Here is a 26208-nt window from a genome sequence, read left to right as displayed (position 1 = left end):
GATTTTCTCCCTTATACTGTGAACAATGCTAGTGTCTTACTCATCTAGCACCCACCAGCAACAATGATACACAAAGATTTTATGAACAATTTCCACACTCATAAATCAAATATCCTTTCCTTCGAAACGAACAAGTTGTTCCATCAGCAGCAACTAGAAAATTTGACACAAAATATATGGGAGAAAACAAATGTAGGGTAAATACAAAAAGAACCAATGATTTCACAATGTCCTTCAAAATCACTGGGTTTATGTTTATCAACAATCCCCACGAGGCAAGTCCAAATTCTTTGCCCTTGCACCTCAGTCGTCATCTTTAAATTCCCTGTTCAAAACAAAACATTGAATCCTTCAACAATGGAGATTAGATGCCACTTCTTGTGGTGATTAGATGAACTGAGTCAAATTTCGAGTAATCACAGGGTGATCATATTCAGGGACGTAGTCACCTTGAAATTTTCAAATTCTATTTAAGTTTGGTACTCCCGCTTTTATATATTCTCGTGTTCCATAATGTTACAACTTGCTAAATTTGTTACATGCCACTTCTTATGGTGATTAGATGAATCGGGTCAAATTTCAAGTAATCACAAGGTAATTATATCCAATCCAGAATATAGTCACCCTTAAAATTTTAAATTCTCATATAATTTAAGTATCTCATTTATATTTTTTATTAGTAATCTATTTTCACATTTCTAAAATTTTATAAGTTCCATCCTCTAGTATAAATTCATGTATCCGATACTGAAACATACCTGCGATCAAGATACCGAGGCTGAATCCCACTACCTTGGCAAGTAGTGCATGTTAAGGAACCAACTCCTTCGCAGTTCACGCATTTCGAAACCTCTTTTTCATCCCCGCCAAGCTCTACACTGATCGTGCCATTTCCCATGCAAAATCTACACCTCTCTACATCATCACACACACTTTGAATTACTCAATCAAAACAAAGCTTTCCCATCGGTATATACTGGATTCTTTTAATTACAACAAGGAACAAGTTTTTCCTATACTAGAGAATGATTACTTACGGGCACCGGTTCCATTGCAAGGGAAGCACGGTTGGGTATTTTCTCGGTTAGCCTGCAAAAAAAAAAAAAAAAAAGGATCCCATTCTTTGTTTCTTTTTGTTCCCAGAGTTCAATCCAAAGATTGATAAACAAACAACTTACTGCATTGTCGATCTGATTTTCGTAGAAGATTGGAATGCCGATTCCAACCGCAACGCTGACAAGTCCAACCGACACTGCTACTACCTGAAAACAGCGTCGTCCAGGTTACTTTTATTAAACATAATTATTCAAAAATTTAAAAGGTAATATCAATGTCACTTCGAAAGAGTAGCAATTAAAAGGGTAGAGGAAGAACCGTGTTCTGATCAAATTCAACGGCTCTGATGCATGGATAAGAGGGCGGCGGCCGCTGATTCCTTCCACATTTGAAGGACAAAGACGGAGTGGAGAGTTTGAGCGGAATGCAAAGAAATGGAGAGTGAAGAGGAGAGAGCGAAGGAGTGATTGACATTTTGCCTCAGAATTCAAAAGGGAAAACGAAGAAAGAGTGAAAGTGTAGCGCCGAGAATATAAACGCACGTCTAGCAGTGGCGGATTTAGGATATGCTTCTATTTGTGGGATTGGTATCCAATTCAATGTGAGCCACTAGACAGTTGGAGATTTCGTGTTCTCCACGTGGCGGTCTTCCCTGCCTTCTTCCTGTCGACTGCAAAATATTGAGGCCTTGCTTTTTGGATTGGATTTTATAATAACCCATTGTATGAAAGAAATTATTGAATGGAATAGGTTGATAACGTCATTTGTGATCTTAGCCTATAAAATTTATTTATCTTAAAATAATTATTTATTTTTTATTTATATATAGAAAAGATGTAAATATTCATTTTGAAAAAAAAAATAAGATGAATGGATTTAATTATTTGGGACACGAATAACAAAATGAGTTTAATTTATCTAATAATTTTTATTCTACTCAATGATATTTTTAGGACAATAATCAAAGATTTGTCTGCGTATTAATTCTCTAAATTAATAATAATAATAAATATATTTTTTAGATCAAGTGAATCCGCCTATTAGTACTTCAACTATCATTTTTGTTACGTTTTAATTTTATTTTGGTCATCGTTTTTAAAGTATTAATTGCACTATTGGCGTGACATATTTTAAATTTTGTCAATGAAGATGTGACACTATATTATAGTGACACATCAACATCACTGTTTATTTTTTAACGGTTGATGACCAAAATAAAAAAAAAGTAACATTAAGTATGATTTTGAAAAAGAAAACAGTTGAGTGGTTAAAACAGAACAAAGGTGATAATTATGACACTAGATGTGCAGTTTACCCTATCAATAAAATAGAGCTATAAATATATTAATATTTTAAATAAAAAAAGATATTAGCATTTTAGATTATCTTTGCCGCCATGAAGTTTCATATGTGGTGACGTGTAAAAATTTTCGTCTAATTATGGATTTTGTCCTATTATCTTAAAATATGTGATTAAACTCCTTTATTTTAATATGATATTTATTTTTATAATGTTACTAATAAGTTCGAATGGATCATTACTATCATTAAAGTGATGATATTATTTTTTTAAACAATCTTATGCGTTCACTTAATATGTAAGTTTATAATTTGGATTAAACATGATTGAGATGTTTTTTATATAACCCGACTTAATGATCAATTAACAATTAAAAAAAGGTTAATGTCATCAATTTGATCTATTTTCTAACATTATACAAATAAAGAGAAATAAAATTTATATTGGGAAATTAAATGAGTAATTTCCTATAATCAGATTAGTGAGAATACAAAATAAAACCGGAAAAATAATACCCGAAATTGATAACGGAGTTCGGCCAATTATGCTTACGTCTCCAGACTGCTGCAGATCTTTTACTAAATAGGGAATTTACAGGTGTTTACAAAATACTCACAACTCACAATAAAACTTTCTAGACTCTTTAGTATTGGGAGAAAAAAATGATTTGGGATGATTTTGAAACTAAATGGGTTAGGGTATTTATAGTTGAAGCTTAAGGATTAATCTTGTAAATATCCTAAAATGTAGGGACTAAATTTGCAATTTTCCCATACCAAAAAATTCAACAAAAATTTTCGATGCACCCCTTTTTGACTATCAACAATTTGATGCCCCCTTTTTGACTTTCAACAATCTCCCACTTGAAGACTGATTTTAATTGTCTTCACACCTCGATCAATGCAGCAACATTTCTGGTCTTGTTATTATAGTATGCAAACTTAAGCTGAACTCAACTTCAGTTTGTTCGTAGTCACCGTCTTTGTTAACATGTGTACCGGATTTTGAGCTCCGCTAATCTTTTCAAGTTTCAAAATTCCATCTTCCAAAAGAGACCGGATAAAATGATATCGCAATTATATGTGTTTCGTCATGGAATAAAAAGACGGATTCTTCGCTAGATGGATAACACTTTGACTATCGCAATACAAGACATTATTTTCTTGTTTCTTACCTGACTCTTCCAAGAAACTTTGGAGCCAAACCATCTCCTTGTTGACTTCCATAACAGCGTCATATCTTCTGTAGTTGAGAAACCCAACTCACTGCGGTACCTCCCAGAGTATAGACATACCCTGTAGTGCTTCTTCTGATATCAACATTTCCGGCTAAGTCAGCATCTATATAGTTTGTCAGTATCGTATCTCTACCTTTGAAACAAAGTTCTTTGTTTGTGGTACCTCGCAGATATCAGAGGATCCATTTGACTGCTTCCCAATGTACCTTGACGAATTATTCATGTACCTACTAACAGCTCCCACTGTATGAGCAATATCTAGTCTAGTACAAACCATGGCATACATCCGACTTTCAATTGATGAGGCATACAATACCTTTACCATGTGTGCACGTTCTTCCTCCGTCTTCGGTGACTGTTCTTTGGAGAGTCTAAAATGAACACCTAAAGGTGTACTTACTGGTTTAGCATCTTTCATGTTGATCTTGGAGAGTACTTTGTTGATGTACTCAGCCTGTGATAACATCAAAGTCCCTAACTTTGTGTCTCACTTAATCCTCATCCCAAGAATCTGCTTTGTAGCGCCCAGATCTTTCATTGCAAACTGCTTCGACAATTTTTGCTTCAAGATTATAATCTCTTGCATGTCTGAGCATGCAACGTGCATGTCGTCAATATACAACAATAAAATAATGAAGCTATTATTGAACTTCTTGATGTAGCAACAATGATCTGCTTGGCATATGGTAAAACCACTGCTACCCATGAAGCTATCGAACTTCTTGTACCACTGTCTATGAGCTTGTTTTAAACCATACAAGCTCTTCTTCAACCTGCATACCAGGTATTTCTTGTCTTCCTCTATGAAGTCTTCTGGCTGCCTCATATAGATTTCTTCCTCCAAATCACTATGAAGGAAAATGTCTTTACATCTAACTGCTCAAGATGTAAATTCTCTGCAGCTACAATTTTCAACACCAGTCTGATTGCAGACAGCTTCACGACAGGAGAGAAACTTTCATTGTAGTAAATACCTTATTTTTGCTAAAAACCTTTGACAACCAATCTTACTTTGTAGCGTTTCCTCTCATCGTGCTCTTCTTTGATCCTGTAAACCCACTTGTTATGGAGTGCTTTCTTGCCTGGTGGTAATTCAGCTAATTCCCACGTATAATTTAACATAAGCGAGTCCATCTCATCTTTCATGGAATCTTTTATGGAAGACTCCCACTTGACTGAATCCTCCACCTGCATTGCTTCATTATAGCACTCTGGTTCACCATTGTCAGTCAGCAACAAGTAGTGCAAAGAAGGCGAATAACACTGGATTGGTTTAGGAATTCTGGAGGAGCGTCTCAGTTCTGGTGTGCCTGGTTCTTCTTGAACTATTTCAGGACTGATCTGAACATCATTTCTAGAAATATCCTCAAACTCAGCAAATTCCTTTTTTCAGTTTTGGTATTGGAGCTACTTGATTCTATGGTTGACCTGTCTTTGTATATCATATTCTCATTGAAAATGACATATTTGCTTCTGATGATCTTTCGATTTTCATAGTCCCAAAAACGTTAACCAAACTCATCACCACCATAACCAACAAATACACATTTGTTGGACTTAGCATCAAGTTTACTTCTTTCAGCAAAACTTATGTGTACATAAGAAATACAACCAAACACTCTTAAGTGTGAAAGATTTATTTCTTTTTTGCTCCAAACTTCCTCTGGTATTCCACCATCCAAGGAAATTGAGGGCCCATGATTGATCTGGTAAGCTGCATTGTTGATAGCTATAACCCATAGCAATTTGGGCAAGCCGACATGTATCCTCGTGTTTCTGGCACGTTCATTCAGAGTTATGTTCATACGCTCTTCTACGCCATTGTGTTGCGGTGTCATGGGAACTTTTGTCTCCATCTTGATCCCATTATTTACGTAAAATTCTCTGAATCTATTATTTCTGTACTCTTCTCCATTATCAGACATCAGTCGCTTGACTTTTAAACCAGTCTCATTTTCCACCATGGTCTTTCATTTTCTGAAGGTATCAAATACTTCTGATTTTTTCTTCAGAAAATAAACTCACACATTCCTTGTAGAATCATCGATGAAGGTGACATAATATAGTGAGTCTGCAAGAGATGGAACTAGAGATGGTCCCCATACATCAATATGAACCAACTCTAACTTTTCAGCCTTGGGTGTCTTGTCAATCTTTGTAAGACTAACTTTATTTTGTTTTCCAAAAATGCAATTCTCACATAGTCCGACATCTATACTCTTTAGATCCGACAGCTTCCCTTTTGACAAAAGTGTCTTCATCCTTTTCTCGCTCATATGCCAAGCCCTTTGTCCATAGGTTTGATTTTCCATCAGTATCTGCTACTGCAAGGATATTCTCCAAGTTTGAGGTTACATAGAGAGTACCAGTCTTCTTACCATGAGCAATGACGAGTGTTCATTTGGTAATCTTCCATTCACAACCTGAAAAGGTTGTACAATATCCTTCTCCATCAAGCTATCCAACAGAAATCAAATTTCTTTTGAGGCCATGAATATGTCTCACTCCTTTCAGCTTCCAGGGGGTCTAGTTTGGCAAATTTAATCGGATGTCTCCTTTTCCGATGATATTCAAGGTTTCATCATCAGATAGATGAACCTTCCCAAAATCACACCACTGACATAGTTCTCCATGATTTCTTGGCATGGGATGGAATGGAAAGATACCCCTAAATCCTAGATCCATGATTCAATCAGACTGTTGACGCTTACAATCATGGCATCACCTGTTTCCTCTGTCACATTGGTAGATTCTTGTGCGCCAGTATATTTCTTCGGTGCTCAGCAATCTCTTTTAAAGTGACCCTTATTGTCTCAATTATAACAGTTAAAATATTTCTTTTCCGTTCTTGATTTTCCCCTTCTAGATTTTGATATGCCACAATTTGGATTTCTTTCTGAAGTTCTCCCTCTAGACTTCATATGCAAGGCTGAGGAGCTTGATGCTTCACCCGATTCTCTCCGTCGAATTTCTTCACTCAATATCAGATCTCGAACATCATCAAATTTCAATTTACTATTTCCCGAAGAGCTGCTGACTACTGTAATGGTAGCATTCCAGCTGTCTGGTAGAGATGATAAGAGAATTAAAGCTCGAACTTCATCATCAAATTCAATTTCCACGAAACTCAAATGGGTTGTGATTGTGTTGAGTTTATTTAGGTGTTGAGCCATTAATGCCCCTTTCGCTATCCGCAAATTGAATAATCGCCTCATCAAGTGAACTTTGTTTGAGGCCGATGGATTCTCATACATACTAGAGAGAGACGCCATAAGACCCGTCGTGGTATTTTCCTTTGATATGTTGAAAGCAACATCGAAATTTTTAATTTTCACCTTCCTTTCGTCTGCAGCCATCGCTCCCACTCGAATCTGACTTCTTTTGGATCATTTCTGACAATTCTTGCGAACCACCGTGTATTAGAACACCTCCATCGACAAATTCGTATCGCCGACCAAATTTTACTATTCACAAAATTTACTATTTATGTGAATAGTAACCTCGCAGAAAAACTAAAAAATTCACCACCAAAAGCTGTGATATCAATTGTTGGTAAATTAAATGAGTAATTTGCCAATAACCAGATTAGTGAGAATGCAAAATAAAAGCGAAAAAATAATACCCGAAATTGATAACGGAGTTCGGCCAATTATTTCTACGTCTCTAGACTGCTGCAGATCTTTTACTAAAGAGAGAAAATTTACAGATGTTTACAAAACACTCACAACTCAAGATAAAACTCTCTAAACTCTTTAGTATTGGGAGAAATAAATGATTTGGGATGATTTTGAAGCTAAATGGGTTAGGGTATTTATAGTTGAAGCTTAAGAACTAATCTTGTAAATATCCTAAAGTGTAAGGACTAAATTTATAATTTCCCATACAAAGAAATTCAACAAAATTTTTCGGTGCACCCCCTTTTTGACTGTTAATAATTTGGTGCACCCATTTTTTTACTATCAACAATTCGGTGCCCCTTTTTAACTTTCAACAATTTCGGCATGGTAGAGGTAGTCAAACCAGAATTAGACCTAATAACCGTATTATTACATGAAATTTCGCTCGAAATATTGTAATTTGTGTATGTCATGAGGGCCAATCTTTTGCTGATTCTTCACCAGATCCAGCTAATTTGTTTCTCTAAATAGCTTTCTATTGAACTAATCCTATTTGTTTTTAACCACATTTCTCCCAAAATGCATACTTCCAAACCTATTCATAACAACTCTACATGTTCCATTCCACATTTTAACTAGTCTTCAATTTTCCATTTCTCTTTAAACATGTTACACTATTTCATGCACTTGTTTCCCAATAGATATTTGTTTAAACCTTTCTTTTTTTTGTTTTGCTAAGGGGGTGAATTTCGAAGTTACAAAAGAATGGCAAATCTTATAAGATTTTTATAGTGTATTCTGGTCATTATAGTAATTGTTGCGGTTACACTCGGTGTTTTTAGACTTTAGAAGAAAATGAATCATAAAAATTCCTCTCAAAGTTCCATTGATGACAAGTATGCAGATGCTCTCAAAATCGCAATGCAATTCTTTGATGTTAAAAATGTACCCTTTTTTCCTCTCTCATTTATTCTATATTTGTTTCTTTGTTTACGTATGAAGTTGTTGGTTAACTTTTTAAAATATTAGATATTGATTTTGAAGTTTTTTGTTGTTGTGGTAGCTGGTAAGCTAGTAAATGATAAAATATCATGGAGAGGAGATTCGGGGCTAAAGGATGGGAGTGAAGGAAAGCTGGATCTTTCCAAGGGGATGTATGATGCTGGGGATAACTTGAAATTTGGTTACCCAATAGCATTCACTGCTACAGTGTTATCCTTGAGTTTAAAAATCATATGGAGCATGTGAATCAACCAGAATTTGCTAAAGGTTCAGTCAAATGGATCACTTATTTCCTTATAAATGCTCATCCCTCTACCAACGTGCTCCATATTCAGGTCATCATTGTCCTTAACCCATCTACTTTCATTATGCAAGTGCATGTAAGTTGTTTGATAATTGGAAAACTCTTTCCTTTTTAACTTATAACATTGAGGCAGGTATGTGACCCAAAATAGGATCACAAGTATTGGGAAAAGCCTGAGAAAATGACAGGGAAGATGCCTCTCAAACATGTGAATGCATCTGTTTCAGGGTCAGATATTGTAGCTGAAGTTGCTGTTGCTCTGGCTTCAGCATCTTTGGTGTTTAAGGAAAATGACTCCACATATTCAAGTACGCTTCTTAAGCATGCCAATCAACTTTTTACTTTTGCAGACGAGCATCTGGGTTCTTACACTAAGAGTCTCCCAGAAGTTGCATAATATTACAATTCAACATGATATAGTGATGAACTCATACGGGGTGCAAGTTGGCTCTACCATTCAACATGTGACGAATCGTATCTTGAATATGTAACCGGGGAAAACGCGAAAAATTATTGCAAAGTAGATGGTCCAACTTGGTTTAGCTGGGATAATAAACTTGCTGGAGCCCAGGTAATGTTCTCTTTCTATGGAATTCAAAACAAGATTAAGCTTGTTACCTTCTAGTTTAACAGTTGTTACAATTGAAAAAGTGATTCCTTGGTTTGATTTCAAATCACTTTCTATTTCTAAATGTATATTGGACACATACAACTCTTCTCAAGCATTATGATGCTATAAGAATGCCCAAGTTCTCAATGTTCATGCATATATAGTTTGAGTTGTAGAAAATTAGTAGCATTCACTTGAGTTCATTCCAAGTACAGCTTGTTTGAATATGCTGCATCTATACATGTTTTAATTTTAAGGTTAAGCTTGTTAGGAGACAAAGACGTCTTCACCAATTCCGGCCTCAAAGATTACAAGCAAGCTGCCGAGGAACTTATGTGTGCCCTTCTACTAGATTCTCCCTCTGCCACATCCAGCAGAACAAAATGTAAGGTCTCCTTGAAATCTTATGTTTTCCCTTCAAGTCACAAATCCGCAATCATAAGTTTATTGTTAATATTGCTCTTAGGCCCTTAGTAGCATAAGCTTACTGCTGCATGTGGTCTTATATGGATAAGTGAATGGAATTCTTTGCAGCATCCTGTTGGTTCATCATTTTTAGCTGCTCTTTACAACAATTACATGCGTCAATCAAATAGCAATAAACTATTCTGTGTCGATGAATCATTAGAACACTCCAATCTTAGAAACTTTGCAAAATCACATGTATGTCGTTTGTGTTCCATGACAAATATGTTGCATAAAAAAAGATCTCTCAATAACAGTTATGCAATAATGTTTTGTATGCAAGCTGACTTTGTGTTAGGCAATAACCCAAAGGAAATAAGCTATCAGGTGGGGTATGGGGATTGTTGGGAAATAAATGAGTAATTTCCCTATAACCAGATTAGTGAGAATGCGAAATAAAAGAAGAAAAATAATACCCGAAATTAATACGAAGTTTAGTCAATTATGACTACGTCTTCGGACTGCTATAGATCTTTTACTAAAGGGAGAAAATTTACAGATGTTTACAAAAACACTTGAGAGAGAGCTAGAATGATTTGGGGATTTTTTTGAAGCTAAATGGGTAAGAGTATTTATAGTTGAAGCTTATGGACTATTCTTATAAATACCCTAAAGCGCAATGACAAAAATGCAATTCTCCCATGCACAAAATTCAACCAAAATGGTTGCCTAACTTTGAATTCTAAATTGCAGTACCCGACTGCCATCTAGCTTTCAACAATGCTGGTTGCCAATCTTGAATATTCAACAATCTCCCACTTGAAGACTGATTTTAATCTGTCTTCACACCTCGATAAATGCAGCAGCATTTCTTGTCTTGTTACTCTAGCATGCCAACTGAAGCTGAACACAACTTCAGTTTGTCCGTAGTCACCGACCTGTAAACCCACTTGTTATAAAGCGCTTTCTTGTCTGGTGGTAATACAACTAATTCCCACATCTGATTTGACATAAGCGAGTCCATCTCATTTTTCATAGAAGACTCCCACTTGACTGAATTCTCCACCTGCATTGCTTCATCCTAGCACTCTGGTCCTCCCATACAAACAGTTTGCCTTGGCTTTTGCCGCATGTAACTTCACGATCTTTTGCGCCATACTTTGCATAAACTTGGTTGTCTTTCGACGCCACCACTTGCTCATGTCCCCCAAAGGACTCAACCTCCCATAACGGCTATGCTTGTTTTGGCTCTTGCCTCCAAGTGATGAAATGGGCTAACAATACCACAAGTGCATCTCTACCGTAGGAACTCTTTCCTACAAGTCTTGATTTGCCTCGGTTTGGACCCTCCCGGCCCTTGTAGCAAAGTCTTGGATCCCCTCCAAACTTTTTTTTCCTTCGCGTTAAATGTTAGGTCTTACTCGACCTAAACTCACTTAAACAGCAAATCAAACTCAAAAGAACACTAGAAATGTGTTGAAATGTATTTTCCCCTCTGATTTCGTTGGCATTTACTCAAAATTGTGTTAGCCCTTTTTATTTCATGAAGTCTGACACTCGTCGCATTGAAATCTTGTCATTGGAGTTCATTATGCCACTATGCATCGGCATTTTCTCACAGCAAAGTCCAATGCCCCTTCTTGCCTCCTCCCTTATAACACGAAGGTTGGAGCTCATTTCCCACCTTGCAAATGGGTGATGTCTCCATGGTTGCCTTGTCCCTCAATATCTTGGCTCCCTTCGACTCTTGTCTACGAGTCTTTGAATAATTGTTCTTCACTTGAACATCCTCGGCAAGCTCTTGCTTCGACCCTTCTCTTATGATGGTCTCTGAAGCCATGTTCTCTACACGAACATGCTCGGCAAATTTATTGGACATAGATAACTCATCCTACACTTGGCCTCTACTTGCTTTGGCAGAAATAAACCGTACCGAGCCAAGTCTCAACGCCTCCTCAATCCTGGGTTCGTCCTATTCTCTAGACAACTCGATTCTGGGCTCATCCATCACCTTGGATGACTCGACTCCCCTCAGGTAATCTTGTAACACTACTGGCATCTTAAATTTGTACCCCTCGTTTGCTCAACTTTTACCCTCGGCTTAGCATATTTGACACTTGAAATTGTGCCAAGTATGCATACATCTTCACCAGATCCACCATCTGGTTCATCATTGAGTGGACTTTCTCTGCCACTCGAGGAACGATATTCCTCATTCTCTTACTTGCCTTCATCACGGAATCTCTTGCCACTATCCTCAGCTTTCGACTTTGTTTTGGAAGTCTTGTTCTTATTGACTCCAAATTCTTTGATGGACTCGGCGGTTGTCAAGGCTTTAGAAAGCTCCTTGACTTTCCTTATCTCCAACACTTTCTTCTCCCATGACTTCAATCCAAACATGAAGGTGAAGAACCCATCTTCTTAAGCCAAACTTGAAACTTTGAGTATGAGTCTTCTGAATTGGGTCACATACTCTTTAAGTGTCCCTTTATGCCTGAGACGCCTCAACTTAGACCACACCTCCATCTTGGCATACTGTGAGCGGACTTGCTCACTTTGTACCCTCGGCTTGAAGGGTTTATCTCTTGCTATCTTATCGGGTCATTTCCTGTGCTCGACTGCTTTGACACCTGCAGTCTCGTCACACCTCGATCTTGGATTGACTACTTGAGAACTTGTAGTCGCACCATCTTTGGCCCTTGATTCGGCTACTCTGGAACACGTAGCCTCATCAAGTCTTTCCCTTGACTTGATTGCTTGAACACTCGCAATCGCATCGGGCTTTCTTTTGAGTTTGGCTGCCTCGACATCAACAGCCTTGCCTCGTCTTGTTCCTTCCTTGGCCGCATTGATCCCCTCAATCGGACCAAGTCTTTTTCCTGGCTTGGCAGCTTTAACACTTGTGCCCGCGCCAACTTTCGCTACTTCTCCTTCTCCCATCCTCTTCATGATGGTTGTAAGGCGACGCTTCTCGGGATATCCTCAAATCAAATGAGGACCATCACAGAAGTAGTATTTTAACTTTTCTTTGCTCACCTTCTTCTTCGCATCGGACTTAGCATTGTCATTCTTTCCTGACGGCTTTCCTTGGTTATTAACAGTTGATGGCTCACATTGGTAATTCGAAGAGCTTCCTCTACCATCTCCCCGCTACACCTTTTCCTGGTCTCCCCCATTATTGCCACTATCTCTGGGCATGGGCCTGGACGACACATCGCTACTTGGTTTGACACCTGCAAGCTCAGTCAGCTTTCCGGCTACAGCTATGGCATCCGAAAGTCTCTGGGCATCACCTTGCTCTCTCCCGAGCATTGCCCCTGGTCTAAGTCCTTCCAAGAATGTCTTGAGAGCAAGATCCAACTTCTCAATTTTCACATACCCTTCGTCTGTAGCCATCGCTCTCACTAGAATCTGGCTTCTATTGGATCGTTTCTGACAATTTCAGTGAACCACCGTATATTAGAACACCTCCGTCGACAAACTCGTATCGCCGATCAAATTTCACTATTCACGAAATTCACTATTCACGTAAATAATAACCTCGCAGAAAAATTGACAAAGTTCACAACCAAAAGCTATGATACCAGTTGCTGGGAAATAAACGAGTAATTTTCCTATAACCAGATTAGTGAGAATGTGAAATAAAAGCGGAAAAATAATATCCGAAATTGATAACGGAGTTCAGCCAATTATGCCTACGTCTCTGGACTGCTACAAATCTTTTACTAAAGGGAGAAAATTTACAGGTGTTTACAAAAACACTTGAGAGAGAGCTAGAATAATTTGGGGATTATTTTGAAGCTAAATGGGTAAGTGTATTTATAGTTGAAGCTTAGGGACTAATCTTATAAATATCCTAAAGTGCAATGACGTCTAACTTTCAACAATGCCGGCTACTAATCTTGAATATTCAACAGGGATCTTGAATATTCAACAGGGATAAATACCCACAATTCGTGCATCACAGGGGAGCTTCAATTACAGTTGATGCAACCACTGGTTGCCGTGATGGGTTCAAGTGGCTTGCTTCCAAGAAACCCAATCCTAATGTGGCTATGGGAGCAATGGTGGAGGGGGGCCTTTTAAAAATGAATCATTCACTGATTCAAGGAACAACCCAATGTAAACAGAACCAACCACATATAACAGTGCCGTCATTGTTGGCCTCCTCTCGAGTTTGGTGGCTAACTCTGACTCGGTTAAATCCTTGAGGAAAAAGTAGCCATAGCTAACATGTTTTTACTATATATTCAGCTTTGTTCGTACCATGTTTTCCTGCAAATATTTAGTTTTTGTAATAGTTTGTTCTATACAGGTGAACTCCGACACGTCTCGCCTGCATCAAGGTTTCCTTTTTATGTATTTTGAAGGGATAGTTCATTATATTTTTAGGGTAAATTATAAATTTGGTAACTGAACTTTACACTCTCTCCTATTTCACTAACCGTATTTTAAATCTTTTCAATTTATTCACTGAACTTAATACATTGGATTTTTTTGTCACTCAGTTGTTTTCTCACTAACAGCGTTATAAATAAGCTATTATATAGATGCAAAACGACGTCGTTTTGGTGGATTTTTTTAAAACGCCGTCGTTTTAACGCTGTTAACTATTTAACGGTGGAGTGAAAAAACACTCAATGTATTAAATTCAGTGAGAAAATTGAAAACTTTTAAAGTCCATTGAGTAAAATAGGAGAGAGAGTAAAGTTTAGTGATGAAATTTGAATTTACCCATATATTTACAATATTGTTAGGTAGTCCAAATTCTTAAAAGTGATAAAATGCTTACATAGAATGTTTTAAGATTTATCGTTTGCATTTTGAGTTTAAAATGGAAAATAACTTTTTATACTAATTTCACACTTAAAACAAAATACCAAAAAACCATGTCAACAATTCAACATCGACTTCTCATTTGCCTTTGAATCCGGCTTAAAAGATACACACATCAGCATTTTAATAGAAATAATTAATGGGTGTTAATAATTTGGATTAACTTGCCAAATTTGGTTAAACGATTCATGATTTTTTTTAGTTTAAATATGAAATAGATCTTCAAAATTATATTTAGAAATTAACTAAACTTCAACTGCAAAATAAAAAAATAAAAAAATAAATCTATGTTTGAAACTTGTATCAAATTAACTTTTATATAAAAAGTAGTGATCAGGTAAACCATTGAAATTGTATTCATCAATTCACTAACGATAGTTTACTAATGTGATAGTGCCTAATTGGACGAAATTTATTTTTTATATGAAAATATTTAAAAATTTAAAAGATTTTGAAGGAAAAAAAACTAAAAATTTTAAGGTTGAGGATGTCATAAGCCTTCAAATTTATGAAAAAAGCTTAATATTTTTAGTGGTGGTCGTTTGTGTGGCTTTGCTGGAAGGTGATTGTGTCACGCTTTTATTTTAGCTTGGAAATCTACGGGTTTCGGTTGAAGCTATTTGGCTTTCTTCTTGTTGTTGCTCAATATTTCAATATCTCAGTTGTTATTTTCTTTGGCCTTGCGTATTACTCAGCATGCAGCGTTTGTTGTTAGCTGCTTTTTCAGTCCAGTGACTTCCTATTATCCTTGGTATGGGTTCGATTATGTTAGTTGTGTGTTTAAGAGACTTTTAACTTCGTCCATGCCAGTTGATATGGGGCATATGGTTGTTCATGAGTAGCTATTGAATCATGGAATTATGCTTTTGTTCATGTACGTGACTTGCTATCTATTGCATATTGGGAGCTTCTTTTCTGGAAGGCCTTGCTTGGCATCGGTTACTTTCGGGTTGCTATTTCCGGTTTGTCCAGATGTTATTTCTTTTCTTTGGATTAGGCATCTGTGCTTTTGTTCTAGTTCTAGTACTCAACTTTTCCGATGGTTTGTATTGGTGTGTTTGTGTTGTGTGGTATGTGTTAAGTAAGAATTGTTCGTGTATTTCACCCTTACCACCTTAACGTTTACTCTTTTTCCTCCAACTAATCTTAGGGAGGTTTTTTAATGAGGGTCTTGAGGTAGTGTATTTTGTAATTCTTCATAATACAAAGTACCATTTTTCAAAAAAAACTTAATTAAATCGTTGAATTTTTTTCACTCAGTTAAGTTTTTTTACTTTGAAATTTTATCAATTCACAATGTTGATGATTAAACCTAATATTTTTAGATAATTTAGTGTCACGTGTCATGTCATGATGTTGCCAAGTGACGATTCCATAAATTTATTAATTTTAATCATTTTAGAATTTTTTATAAAAATCTATGGATTTCATATGAGATAACCACAATGTCACGTGATAATAATATCTCAAGAAAAATTTATAAATATTTAATGATGAAAAATAATCAAATAATATAGTTGATTCAATTTCTCAATTTAAAAATTTAATTACGTAAAAATATTTAAGGATTGAATTTCTTTTAAAAGTATGAGAGATTAAAGCATATTTTTAAGCCAAATTTATAAAAATATTAGAAATTAAAATATTATAAAATACTTCAGAATTATAAATAAAATTATAAAAAATTAATTAAATTAATTTTATTTATTCAACAACATAAACACAATTAAAATATTTAGTAATAAAATATTCTTATGAAAGTGAATAATTTTAATTAGTTCGTTAATTTATTTTTTAGAATTAATCAGATTGACTTGATTAATTATTCTTAGGGCATTAAATATGTTTTTCTTAATATAATAAGATCTTAACATTCTTTGTTTAACTTTCTTCTCTCTTCAAAGATTCGATTTGGTTAAGCATTCTACTATTTTCTTTGATTTTGCTTTATCTATTATTTTGTTGGGTCTCTTTTATCTAATTTTGAGATACAATTTTATAATCATGCTTATTAAAAAATAATAATAAGGTCCATATTCTGCTTAATTTCCTTCTACTGGGATGGGGAATCTTTAACAAATTGATTTCCATGCACGAACTGACTTACTTCAATGGTTAAAAGAATCGGTGTTATTTCTAGAGGTTATGGGCTCGAGCACCAACAACTGCAAGGATGATTGAACGTTTATTGTCAAACTATTGAGAGTACTTAAAACAAGATAATACTTTATAATCGTCTTTAGCTTAAAAAAACCATTAAATAATGGAAATGTTGGGAAATAAACCCGAGTACAAGTAATTTCCTTATAACTATATTACTCATAATGTGAAATAAAAGCAGAAAAATAATACCCGAAATTGATAACGAAGTTCAGCCAATTGTGCCTACGTCTCCGGACTGCTGCAGATCTTTTACTAAGAGAGAAAATTTACAGGTGTTTACAAAACACTCACTACTCACAAGAAAACTCTCTAGTATTTTTTGAAGCTAAATGGGTTAGGGTATTTATAGTTGAAGCTTAGGAACTAATCTTGAAAATACCCTAAAGTGTGTAGGGACTAAAATGCATTTTACCCATTTTAATTTTCATTTAAAAATTGGGGCATCGAATTCAGTGCCCCTTTGTTGAAAACGTGTCGTGCGGTGCCCATTCCCTTGTTAATTTCCATTTCCTTGAGCCGTAATTATTGACTTCCAACAATCTCCCACTTGAAGACTGATTTTAATATGTCTTCATACCTCGATCAATGCAGCAGTATTTATGGTTTTGTTACTCTAGCATGCTAACTGAAGTTGAATACAACTTCAGTTTGTCTGTAGTCACGTTTTTGTTAACATGTCTGCCGGATTTTGAGCTCCACTACTTTTTTCAAGTTACAAAATCCCATCTTCCAGAAGAGACCAGATAAAATGATATCGTAACTGTATGTGCTTCGTCCTGGAATGAAAAGACGGATTCTTTGCTAGATGGATAACACTTTGACTGTCGCAATACATGACATTGTTTTCTTGTTTCTTGCCTAACTCTTCCAAGAAACTTTGGAGCCAAACCACCTCCTTGCTGGCTTCCGTAACAGTGACATATTCTACTTCAGTTGTGGAGAGAGCAACTATCTTCTGTAGTTAAGAAACCCAACTCACTGCAGTTCCTCCCAGAGTATAGACATATGCTTTGTTTGTAGTACCCCACAGATATCTGAGGATCAATTTGACTGCTTTCCAGTGTACCTTGCCCGGATTATTCATGTACTTGCTAATAGCTCCCACTGCATGAGCAATATCTGGTCTGATACAAACCATGGCATACATTAGACTTTCAATTGTTGAGGCATACAACATATTTACCATGTGTGCACGTTCTTCCTCCGTCTTCAGTGATTGTTCTTTGGAGAGTCTAAAATGAACACCTAAAGGTGTACTTACTGGTTTAGCATTTTATATGTTGAACTTGGAGAGTACTTTATTGATGTACTCAGCCTGTGATAACATCAAAGTCCCTGACTTTGTGTCTCACATAATCCTCATCCCAAGAATCTGCTTTGCAGCGCCCAGATCTTTCATTGCAAACTGCTTCGACAATTTTGCTTCAAGTTTATAATCTCTTGCATGTCTGAGCTTGCAACGAGCATGTCATCAACGAACAATAATAAAATAATAAAGTTGTTGTCGAACCTCTTGATGTAGCAACAATGATCTACTTGGCATATGGTAAAACCACTGCTACTCATGAAACTATCGAACTTATTGTACCACTGTCTAGTAGCTTGTTTTAAACCATACAAGCTCTTCTTCAACCTGCATACCAGGTTTTTCTTGCCTGCCTCTATGAAGCCTTCTGACTGCCTCATATATATTTCTTCCTCCAAATCACCATGAAGGAAAGTTGTCTTTACATCTAACTGCTCAAGATGTAAATTCTCTGCAGCTATAATTTTCAACACCAGTCTGATTGTAGACAGTTTTACGACTGAAGAGAAAATTTCATTGTAGTCAATACCTTTTTTTTCTGAAAACCTTTGACAACCAATCTTGCTTTGTAGCGTTTTCTCCCATCATTCTCTTCTTTGATCCTGTAAATCCACTGGTTGTGGAGCACTATCTTGCCTGGTGGTAATTCAGCTAATTCTCACGTCTGATTTGACATAAGCGAGTCCATCTCATCTTTCATGGAAGACTCCCACTTGATTGAATCCTCCACTTTTATTGCTTTATCATAGCACTCTGGTTCTCCATTGTCAGTCAGCAACAAGTAGTACAAAAAAGGCGAATAATGCTGGGTTGGTTTAGGAATTCTTGAGGAGCGTCTTAGTTCTGGTGTGCCTGGTTCTTCTTGAACTACTTCAGGACTGATATGAACATCATTTCCAGAAATCTCCTCGAACTCAGTAAATTCCTTTGTTTCAGCTTCGGTATTAGAGGTACTTGATTCTATGGTTGACCTATCTTTGTACATCATATTCTCATTGAAAATGATGTCTCTTCTTCTGATGATCTTTTGATTTTCGTAGTCCCAAAACCGATAATCGAACTCATCACCACCATCACCAACAAAGACACATTTGTTGGACTTGGCGTCAAGTTTACTTATTTCAGCAAAATTTATGTGTATATAAGAAATACAACCAAACACTCTTAAGTGTAAAAGGTTTATTTCTTTCTTGTTCCAAAATTCCTCTGGTATTCCACCATCCAAGGGAACTGAGGGCCCACGGTTGATCAGGTAAGCTGCAGTGTTGATAGCTTCAGCCCATAGTAATTTGGGCAATCTGGCATGTATCCTCATGCTTCTGGCACGTTCATTCAGAGTTCTATTCATGCTCTCTGCTACACCATTCTGTTGCGGTGTCATAGGAACTGTTGTCTCTATCTTGATCCCATTGTTAGCTCAGAAATCTCTGAATCTACTATTTATGTACTCTCCTCCATTATCAGACTTCAACCGCTTGACTTTCAAACCAATCTCATTTTCCAACATGACCTTCCATTTTCTGAAGGTATCAAAGACTTCTGATTTATTCTTCAAAAAATAAACCCACACATTTCTTGTAGAATCATCGATGAAGGTGATATAATATAGTGAGCCTGCAAGAGATGGAACTGGAGATGGTCCCCCTACATCAGTATGAACCAACTCTAATTATTCTGCCTTGGGTGTCTTGCCAATCTTTGTAAAACTAACTTTTTTTTGTTTGCCAAATATGCAATCCTCATATAGTCCGACATCTACATTCTTTAGATCCGACAGCTTCCCTTTTGAAAAAAGTGTCTTCATCCCTTTCTCGCTCATATGGCCAAGCCTTTGGTGCCATAGGTTTGATTTTCCATCAGCATCTGCAGCAACAATGATATTTTCTAAGTTTGAGGTTACGTAAAGACTACCAGTCTTCTTACCACAAGCAATGACGAGTGCTCCTTTGGTAATCTTCCATTCACAGCCTGAAAAGGTTGTACTATATCCTTCTCCATCAAGCTGTCCAACAGAAATCAAATTTCTTTTGAGGCCAGGAATATGTCTCACTCCTTTCAGCGTCCAGGTGGTATGGTTTGGCAACTTTAATCGGATGTCTCCTTTTTCGACGATCTTCAAGGTTTCATCATCAGCTAGATGAACCTTTCCATAATCACCACTGCCATAGTTCTTCATGATTTCTCGGCATGGGGTGGAGTGGAAAGATGCTCCTGTGCGCCGGTATCTTTTTTCAGTGCTCAACAATCTATTTTAAAGTGACCCTTCTTGCCATAATTATAGCAGGTAAAATCTTTCTTTCCCGTTCTGGATTTTCCCCGTCTGGATTTTCTCCGTCTGGATTTCGATCTGCCACGATTTGAATTTCTTTCTGAAGTTCTCCCTCTAGACTCCGTGTGCAAGGTTGAGGAGGTTGATGCTTCACTCGATTCTATTTGTCGAGTTTCTTCACTCAATACCAAATCCCGCACATCGTCGAATTTTAATTTGATGTTCCCCGACGAGCTGCTGACTGCTGTAACAGTAGCATTCCAACTGTCTGGTAGAGATGATAAGAAAATTAAAGCTCGAACTTCATCATCGAATTCAATTTCCACTGAACTCAACTGGGTTGTGATTGTGTTGAGTTCATTTAGGTGTTGTGCCACCGATGCCCCTTCCACAAATTGAATAATCGCCTCATCAAATGAACTTTGTTTGAGGCCGATAGCTTCTCATACATACTGGAGAGAGCCACTATAAGACCCGCTGTGGTCTTTTCCTTTGCTATGTTTAAAGCAACATTGCGGGATAACGTCAGTCGGATAACTCCGAGGGCTTGTCTGTCGAGAAGAGCCCAGTCTTCATTCTTCATGCCCTCTGGTTGCTTTCCTGATTGGGGTTGATATAGATTTTTCTGGTACAAAAAATCTTCGATCTGTATCTTCCAAAAGCCAAAGTCCGCACAATCAAACTTTTCAATTTTCACATTCCCTTCGTCTGCAGCAATTGCTCCCACTCGAATCTGGCTTTGTTTGGATCGTTTCTGACAATTCTTGCGAACCACCGTGTATTAGAACACCTTTGTCGACAAATTCATATCGTCAATAAAAAAATTTACTATTCACAAAATTTACTATTCACGTGAATAGTAATGAATAATAATCTCGAAAAAAATTGAAAAAATTCACAACCAAAAGCTCTGATACCAGTTGTTGGGAAATAAACCCGAGTACAAGTAATTTCCTTATAACTAGATTAGTGAGAATGCGAACTAAAAGCGGAAAAATAATACCCGAAATTGATAACGAAGTTCAGCCAATTGTGTCTACGTCTCCAGACTGCTGCAGATCTTTTACTAAGAGAGAAAATTTACAAGTGTTTACAAAACACTCACTACTCACAAGAAAATTATCTAGTATTGGGAGAAAGAAATGATTTTGAAGCATTTTGAAGCTAAATGGGTTAGGATATTTATAGTTGAAGCTTAGGAACTAATCTTGTAAATACCCTAAAGTGTGCAGGGACTAAAATACATTTCATCCATTTTAATTTTTATTTAAAAATTGGGGCACCTACCCTTTGTAAAAAACGTGCCGTGCGGTGCCCACCTCCTTGTTAACACCTCCTTGTTAATTTCCATTTCCTTGAGCCATAATTATTAACTTCCAACAGGAAAGTCATGTATCATTATAGTATTAAATTTGAATTGCGGCAGAATGTAATAACCGTATCATAACATTTTTAAGGTCATCACAACGTAAAAATATAATTATTTGTAGGATATAAATCACGTCGTAACATTCGCAAGACACCGCAACAATAATCACAACCGCAATTTAATACTGAGTATCATTCACCATCTTCCATCCATTCATACATGATATTATTATTATTATTCAATGAGAAAGTTTTTGACGTAAATGAAACGTTAGAGATTGATGTATTCTAAAGAAAAAATAATAAAAATTAAATTGATTATTTTATCAAATATTTGAAATATTTTTTGTCATTATGCCATAAAAATATTAATATCTTTATTTAACTTTTTTTAGATGTGGTTTCGTTGGCTCCCTCAATTTCATATTCGATTTATTTTTTTTTTTTAAAAAGGTACCGGATGCTAGCTCGATCTCCTGCTCTAACCTTAACATTTCAGAGCTTCAGGCCTGGTCGTCATCAAGCCTTTATCCAAGGTCTTTGATAATTTAACTGCTCTCCTTCCACCGTACTACCAAAATGGAGCAAATTTTTGGATTGATTGGGATGGTTTCAAATTGAATCAACAAGTTATTTTAAGTTTTAATTTATTTTATGTTCCGAGCCATTTTAATATCTAACATTTATCATTTTAAATTTAAATTATTTGAATTTTTGAAGTCTAATTGTTATACATCTGGAATAAACCCGCTGAAAAATAGACACACTACCAACATAGTCAATCCAACAAATTTATTTATTTGCGGCATTTAAAATATTTGAAACTGACATTTACGTCGCTATTTATATTTTGTGACGTAAAAGTTAGCGTCACAACGAACATAATGCTAGGTGTGTCACTAAATGTCAAATGTGAAGATGTGTATGTTTTCGTCACGTATTGCTAAACATATCATGATGTTAATGCATAACGTCACATTATAATTTGTATTTATTAACAATTAATTACGTCATCAAATAATATAAAAATTTGTCACTAATTATTTATATCGTCATTAATAATATAAAATTTTTGGTATTAATGACGAAAAATATATCGTCATAATTTCTTTATTAGATTATAAAAAATATAAAATTACAATAAAAAAAGCAAAACTTTTTGAAATTTACAATAAAGGACAACTTTTTGAAATTTACAATAAAGAACAAAACTAATTGTAATTTACAATAAAGGACAAAACTTTTTGGAATTTACAATAAAGTACTAAATATTTTATAAATTACAATAAAATACAAAACTTCATAGAAATTACAATAATGCCATTTCTTACAAATAACCTATGATTTTTTTTATCTTCTTCCTTGCCTTTCCCTTAGCAGCTTTTCTTTCTATCTTTTCTTCTGAAGGAGGTTCTTCGATTGGTGGTGGAACCCATGGGAGCAGCCAACACCTAGTTTTAACGTACGCTTCCTTGCCACCTTTTTGTTACAGAATTTGGCCTTTCAGCAGTTGCAAAGAAAACAATAGAAGAAGAAAACGTAAGTCAATATCTAAAATAATCGAGCTTCTAAGGCATAATCAGGTGCAATATAACCATGTTCCATCTTCAAGTCATCAAGCTTTTCGCACCCTATTATAAGAATTAAAAAAAACATTTGAGAATGCCTATCTAAGCAAGTCATGATTTTGACAATCCACAGATTTATAATCAAATGTGATTAAGATACTTAAGGGAAATAAGTTTCTTCAAATAGTCAATAATATGGAATCCACTAATATTAGTTCGATGGCATCCTTTGTAAATTGGCTCTCCATTAACAAATTGTGTTCAAACAAATTACATTATAATTTGACAAATTGTGTTCAAACAAATTACATTATAATTTGAACTTCAATGCACTTGCTTCATGTTAGTCAAGTCTAATATATGAAAATCTAAAAATTAATATAAAATATAACCTAGTAGCTTTAACGCTTCTAGGAATGATATTGAAGAAAGCAGCTACCGACTCTCTTGTCCTTCATTGATGGTCCATCAACAATATTTTGTGTAGCTGAATTAATATAATAGAAACATCTGCCAATAATACACAAATGGTTGCAACAAGAAGTACCATAACAGCTCAAGTACCAACCAATAATAGAGTGGACAATGGTCATATGACCTTCGACAAATGGTTTCAAGAAGTATCTTTAATGGGAAAAAATTCAGATGAACAATGCAATAACTCACCAAAGGATTAACTCCGTGTTTCTCCAAAAGCTTATTCACTTCAATATTCTTGTAATATATAGCATCCAGGTTTTAAATCGCGGTCGCGGTCGCATTTTCGGTCATTTCAGGTTTACCGTGATTGTAGCTATCGCAGGCGCTATTGGGCACTATTGTGGGTATAGTGGATAACTCGGACGGCGACGAAACCGCTATTTTACGGGCGCTATCACATTTTTGGACCGTGATTTGAAACCATGATAGCATCCTCCCAAGTCTATTACACCAAAATAAATGCATATTAGAATAAAAATAAAAAAAGAGGATAAACTGAGAGTAGGGTTACAGAGAGTGTGGTTTGGTTAAGATATTTCATCGGTCATGGATGGCGTTGTTCAGAGCGAGATGGCCACCGATTTACGGTGGCGACGTTGGGGCTGGATGATGGTGAGGAGATGCGCTGCTCGTAAAGGTTGAGGGGCTGGGAGAGTTTAAGTTAGAATAGGTTAGTTTTTTTTTGGTTTATGTTGAAATGAAATATATATATATATATATATATAATGGGTTGGTTAATATAAATTTTAGGGAAAATCGTGCTTTAGTCCCTTAGTTTAGTCGTGTTTTTATATTTTCGTTCCTGGTTTGGTTTTTTATATTTTAGTCTCGAAATTTATGTCCTATGGTGTGATTTTTCCATTTTACTTTAACAATGTTGGCTGAAATAAAATATTGGTAAAATTTCAATTTAATCCCTCTACTTTACGCTTGTTTTTACATTCTAATCACATGTAGTGGTTGTGTTGATTCTATTTTAATCTGGTTGGACTGATCTTGTAATTTTTCACATTTTCATTTAATAGAGCATTTTAGGCTTATATAAAAATGAATAATCATGCTTTAGTCCCTTTAGTTTAAGCATATTTTTGCATTTAGGTCCCTAATATGTTTTTAATTCGTTTGGATTTAGTTATTTAATTCTTATTTTATTTTCATTTGGTCCCTTTTTTATGATTAATTTCTTATTTATTTAGAATGTTTGTCCTTATTTCATAATTTTTTTTATGTTTTAACATTAACTTTTGGTTTATTTTCTTACAAGTCCTTACAGTTTTGCCTTGTTTTTACATTTAAGTCATTTGTTAATTCTTCAATGGCATGTTTAATTTTGCATCTATTTCATTTTAGTCACCATTGTGGTGGCCAAATCACTCTCGAGTCCTCCCTAGGGGTGTAAACGAGTCGAGTCGAGCTCGAGTATTGCTGAGCTCGACTCGACTCGAAAACTCGCGAGCTTAAAATTTTCAAGCTCGACTCGAACTTGAAATCCTGAACTAAAGCTCGTGAGCAGCTCGAAAAGGCTCGAAATGAAGAAAAAAAATTCTTAAACTTAACTCGATTGAAGCCTCAAACTCGAACATGAACCTTAAATACATGAAATCTCACTGTATTTTTTTTAAAAAAAATCAATACATAAATATTAATATTATTATTAATTTATTTTTTAAAATAAAATCTTAAATTTCGAGCTGCTCACGAGCTTTTCGAGTTGAATATCGAGTAGCTCATTTCAGCTCGTTAAGAATTCGAGTCGAGCTCGAGCTCGAGTCGAGTCCATTCGATCCGAATATTTATCGAGCCTTGATCGAGTCGATCTCGAATAGCTCGCGATCTGTCTCATTTACAGCCCTAGTCCTCCCGGTTTCGGCGTGTTTCACACTTTGGTCACCCTTTCACGGGAAAATCACCTTCAAGTCCTTCGTATTTTAGTGCCCTTTTGCACTCTGGTCACTTTTTTTTTTCGAATATACATGCTGAGTTTACTAACTTTTAATTTGGTCATTATCTCTTCTATGTTATTTATTTCGATAACTTATATTTTATTACATATTAACCACTCGCATTTATTTATGGCTGATATTTGATTCGAACTTGTGGTGACCCGATCCGGGGTACGATCCACATTATTATGGTCCAAACACTATTAAAATCTAACCACTAACCGCTAACTTGTTATTTATTTATTTATTTATTTATTTTATGTTCAAACCATAGTACGACCTTGTGACGACCCACCCCGGGGTACGACTCGCATTATTTACGGTCCGAGTTAAACCCTAAAAATTAACACTAACATTTTATTTTTATTTCTCTTTTATTTTTGTTATTTAATTTTATGCACATTTAAATTTATGTCCTTTACTTTTTATTTATTTAATTTCAGTCCTCTAATGTCATACTTTAATTTTCTATTTTTTATTTCTTTCCTTTATTTTTTAGAATTTTAATTTTAGTCCTTTGATTATTGCACTTTATTTTCTATTTGTTTTATTTTAGTCACTAATTAAATTTTGATTTGGTTATTGGTTTTTATTTTATTATATTTTGGACCCTACTGCTAAAATACGAATATTAAACGTTAGTAAGACCTTGTGACGACCTGCCACGGGTATGACTCGTGTTATTTACAGTACGGGTTAAAAATTAAAATCAACGACAACATGTTATTTTTATTGCACTTTTAA

The 26208-nt window shown here is 35.6% G+C and overlaps 1 protein-coding gene and 1 pseudogene across 1 annotated transcript; one reads left to right on the top strand and one right to left on the bottom strand.

The window, feature by feature from the left end:
- Positions 1–227: 227 nt before the first annotated feature.
- LOC120183003 (protein SPA, chloroplastic-like) lies at positions 228–1568 on the bottom strand. Its single transcript, XM_039187811.1, has 5 exons — positions 1375–1568; positions 1179–1262; positions 1038–1089; positions 759–915; positions 228–325 (listed from the first exon to the last, which is right to left on the bottom strand). The coding sequence occupies exons 1-5, from the start codon at positions 1528–1530 to the stop codon at positions 304–306; spliced, it is 471 nt and encodes a 156-aa protein (XP_039043742.1). The 5' UTR covers positions 1531–1568; the 3' UTR covers positions 228–303.
- A 4740-nt stretch (positions 1569–6308) lies between these two features.
- On the top strand, positions 6309–13753 carry LOC120184081 (annotated as a pseudogene).
- The last annotated feature ends 12455 nt before the right edge of the window (positions 13754–26208 follow it).

This window comes from Hibiscus syriacus, unplaced genomic scaffold (assembly GCF_006381635.1).
Source record: "Hibiscus syriacus cultivar Baekdansim isolate YM2019G1 unplaced genomic scaffold, ASM638163v2 tig00003725_pilon, whole genome shotgun sequence".
Taxonomy (NCBI): Eukaryota; Viridiplantae; Streptophyta; class Magnoliopsida; order Malvales; family Malvaceae; genus Hibiscus; species Hibiscus syriacus.
Note: the sequence above shows the minus strand (reverse complement) of the source record. Positions and strands in the feature narration are given on the sequence as shown.